Source organism: Melampsora larici-populina (assembly GCF_000204055.1).
Source record: "Melampsora larici-populina 98AG31 unplaced genomic scaffold MELLAscaffold_150, whole genome shotgun sequence".
NCBI lineage: Eukaryota > Fungi > Basidiomycota > Pucciniomycetes > Pucciniales > Melampsoraceae > Melampsora > Melampsora laricis-populina.
In genome coordinates, this window is record NW_006768913.1 from 12,097 (window position 1) to 16,090 (window position 3,994).

The following is a 3,994-nucleotide window of genomic DNA, read 5'->3' on the forward strand; positions in this document are numbered from 1 at the left end:
AAAGTTGTTTTTTGAGGCCTTTGATACCAATTTTGTCGGTAACATCCAACGGTTTTTGCCTTGATTTGGGCAGTTTTGCTCCTTTTCCGCTGGTAACATGCTGTATTCCGCGGGTTTACCTCTGTGACATGCCATTTCATACAGATTTGATACCTGTATTGCTATTCTACGTCGGTATGTTGTTACAGCTCTTTTTTGAAAATTGGCCGATTGATACGTATTTCGTCGGTAACTCAGCCAAAATCTCGACCCCCGATTGATACGTTTTTTGTCGGATGGTTCCATAGGGGCTTTCCGGGGTCCTGTTGTTCTCGTTCTCAAGTGTGTCATCTAGTGAACAAAGAAAGATTAAACTAGAGTCACGTAAAAAAAAGCCGTTTTCTTACCATTGCTGTATACAATGTTCTTGAGATCTGAAATCTTTTTGTTGGTCTCTATGGCCCAATTCATCGACTGCCTACACTCCCGGCCGACTCTGCGCAACTCGTCCTTGGAATGAGTCACTTCAAGGTACCACTTGATCCCGTCTTGTAATCTTGAATCAGTTGCCCATGGTTCTTCTGGGTGAGTCAAGTGACCAAAATCCCAAAAACTATCGTCAATTGGTAAGGACTTCATGTCTTCAAACTCGGGGCATTCGATTTGTTTCCTAGGAAAGGACTTGTTGTGTCCGGAAACCTGGCGCTCATAGGCTCGGTATGATTTTCTCAACTCTGCTTCCTTAGATCGTAGTAGTTGTGTATGCCTTTGTAGATGACAAGTTCCTACAGATGAAATAAATCAATTCTTGATGCGGATGTTTCCTTTCAAAATCTCAGTGAGCTATCACTTACCTGCCCTGAGATTTGCTTGCTTCGATTCTTCCAAAACTCCGACCTTTGCCTCATACAGCCTCCCCTTCGAGACTCTGATTCTGATAACACTTTTACCATGCGCGCCTGAATTATACAATTGGTAGTTATTAATTGAAAAAACTGAGAATTGAGTCAAATAGTGACTCACTTGCTGCACCCGGAATATTTCGGAACTCTTCAGCTCCAAGTTCGGAAATCACAGAATTGATCTCCTCTTCAATCAGAGTAAGTGAGTTAGGCAGACGCATGATGCGTTCCTCATTGGCTTCACTTCGAATGTGGCGCCGTTGGCGCCGAAGTTCCCTGAGCTCTTTTCTGTAATCAACAGCAACATTAGATGACTGATAATCAAATTGTATCAGTACCTACGTACTGTGATTCGTACAAGTTCTCTTCCAACCCTACCAAATGAGCTACTTTCTCCGTCAACGCCTTCATGCTTCCAGTGTCGATAGCTTTAAGCTGGCATTCACGTTGCCTCGCCCATTGCGCCTTGATGTACTCAATAGTGTAACCGGGGTCTTGAAGAAGTCTATCGAGTTTCATCTGGCTGTCGGTAAACAGTTTCTTCATGTCCTTCATACGCAGCATCATGGAATCAACTAGCAGAAATTTATAGATCTTCAGGTGGCGTGTTTACCATACATAAAAGTTATGACTCAAAATACTAACCACTATTTAGTCTTCCTCGCTCATTAAAAAAGACTGCTTGAAGGTGCAATGCCCAGAGTCGATGGTCCTTTGTTGAGGATCGTAAAACGGCAATCAGATCGCGTAGTTCCGACCAAATACGCTCCAATCCCTCTCCATCTGACATTCCCCAGTCAGTATTCAATCGAGGGTTGTACTTGATTTGGCAAGATCTTATGTGTGCATAAGAATGCCAGGCACCAGTTCCAAACTTGAATCGACCGGCTTCACGCTCGTCTTTAAATAAATTCCTCTGGAAAATTGAAGTTGAATTTAATAAATAAAAAACATCAGATTATTATCATATCTGTAAGACATAACATTGGATTTCACAACGTACTATCTCCATCCCTCTTTCCAAAGTACAACGATTATCATATAGTATTGCAACCTTTTTCTTCGTGTCTTTTTCTTCAGGATCTACCTCGTTTAATAGCCAGTCAATCATGGCTAGCGGAAAATGGCATCTGGTAAAAGCATATGTATAAGCAAAGAAAAAAAAAAGTGAACAAGGTATTGTACCGTTCTCCACTCTGTACAATGTTGATAAACTTCAACACGTGGTCGTGTCGGCAAGCCATCCTGAATAAGCCGGTTTCGTCACACCCACGCCAAGTCTGGCCACCTCTTGCATCGTCAGCAGCAGTGTGACTAGCAGTACATGGATCCTAGAAAACAAAACATGTATGGTTTTGAAAACTCGTAATGATTGTTTGGTGAATTCTCAGACTCACAATGGGTGTAGTGTTTTTTTTTTGTTTCTTGGTGCCTTCAGTATAACGGACATCCCATCCATCAACAGTGTTCTGAGGCATAAAAAGTGGCGGAACAGCTGTAGTCTCACGCCACGCTGCACTGGCTAGCTTATGTCGACGGTGCTGAAAGTTTCCGTCCATGCAGACAATATAGTCCGGCTCTGCCTCTCTTTTGCCTTTGACGATGGGTCCATAGCAGCGAGGACAGTTGGAAGCCAGCTGTTCTACTGAGGTGAGTTTGAGGGCTTTTGTTGTAAGTTCAGCTTCAAGACAAAGCATGTCTCAATATGCATCAACAGCCAAAGTAAACGGTTTCCGCCACTCGCGTGGCTAGAAAATACGTATATGATCAGTTGCCAAATCATCTGTGCTTGAAAGGAATGACATACTCGATCCCCTTCACCGTCTTTAGAAATGAAAATAGCATTCCTAGCATCGAGATACTCATCGAGGGCCAAGCAGAATGGGGCTATTCGGATACGGCATAGTTTCCATAGAATGTGATGCAGTCGTAGAAGACGGATTGTAAAGGCAGTAACTGGGTTTTTTGTGGTGGCTCCCATCAACCCCATTTGCACAAGTCAAACACAGTCCAACTGGCAAGAGCAAAAATTAACGGTGATCTTCTTTTGACCTGCAAAATACATGATATATAAAATTCATTGATAACGTACATCTCTACATGAAAATGAACTTCTTACTTGTGATATCAACGACATCGACCGACCGTTCCCTCACATCTGTGCATTGGCAAGCGGTCTTCCAATCCTGGTTCCAAATGGTTTCATCCCCCCACTGGTATGTTTTCTTTGAGCACTTCATGAATTCGATAAACATACTTGGAAGAGCTTTTGTCCACTGCGCTTGCTCACGTTGTGTTCTTTCTTTGTAAGAGACATACGGATGATCATCTTTGACTTCATCGTCTGTCCAATCTCCATCTTGGCCGGCCTCGTAGATACGAAGTTCATCCTGTATTGGTGTGTTTGATCTTCCCTCTCCCAATAAGCCATTGACCGCAGCAGCGGACACCTCGCCTTCTCCTGTTTCAATTGTTTTCAAAAGCTTCGCTAACCTTGATTTGCCGCGACCCTTGCTCTTCCTCTTCTTGTTTTTTGGGTTTTGAATCTCTTGTCCAGGTAAGGCCATGATTGATGATCGATTATGAGTGATGATGTGTAATTTCACAACGTTAATAAAGTTGGAGAGGGGAGTGTCCTGAGAGCTCAAGATGTGAACAAGTTAATTATGATAGAGGTAAAAAAAAGGGTCAATAAAGGGACTCATTACTTTTAGTCTATTGAGTTGGTTATGACAGGAACCAATCGAATTACCCTTAGAGTCTAGACTAGTGGCCTTGTACGTCAGTTATAACCGATTGAAATGGCAAATCCCAATTGGGATGGATGATACAATCCGGATTGGGATCTTCTCAATCCCTCAATTGTTCATATCAATGATCGATTTGATTATCTTCAGCCTCCTAAAGCTGATTAATCAAAATGAATTTTAGAAATCAGATGAGATGTTGTTATCAATTGTTTTTGTGTTGTTGCATGCAATATGGATTCAGCATATGGATTCAGCTATGGAATCATGATGTTATACGCTATGGTAATACTTTGATAATTCAATTGTTTTTGTGTTGTTGTATGCGATATGGAATCAGCTATGGATCATGCTGTTATACGCTAT

General features: G+C 42.1%; 2 protein-coding genes across 2 annotated transcripts; both read right to left on the reverse strand.

The window, feature by feature from the left end:
* Window positions 1–707: 707 nt before the first annotated feature.
* Window positions 708–1,427, reverse strand: MELLADRAFT_70011 (uncharacterized protein; the record flags this gene model as incomplete). Its single annotated transcript, XM_007419258.1, has 4 exons — window positions 708–745; window positions 834–938; window positions 1,003–1,169; window positions 1,228–1,427. 4 exons carry the CDS (start codon window positions 1,425–1,427, stop codon window positions 708–710), a joined length of 510 nt encoding a protein of 169 aa, XP_007419320.1.
* A 1,550-nt stretch (window positions 1,428–2,977) lies between these two features.
* Window positions 2,978–3,448, reverse strand: MELLADRAFT_70012 (uncharacterized protein; the record flags this gene model as incomplete). Its single annotated transcript, XM_007419257.1, has 1 exon — window positions 2,978–3,448. One exon carries the CDS (start codon window positions 3,446–3,448, stop codon window positions 2,978–2,980), a length of 471 nt encoding a protein of 156 aa, XP_007419319.1.
* Between the last annotated feature and the right edge of the window lie 546 nt (window positions 3,449–3,994).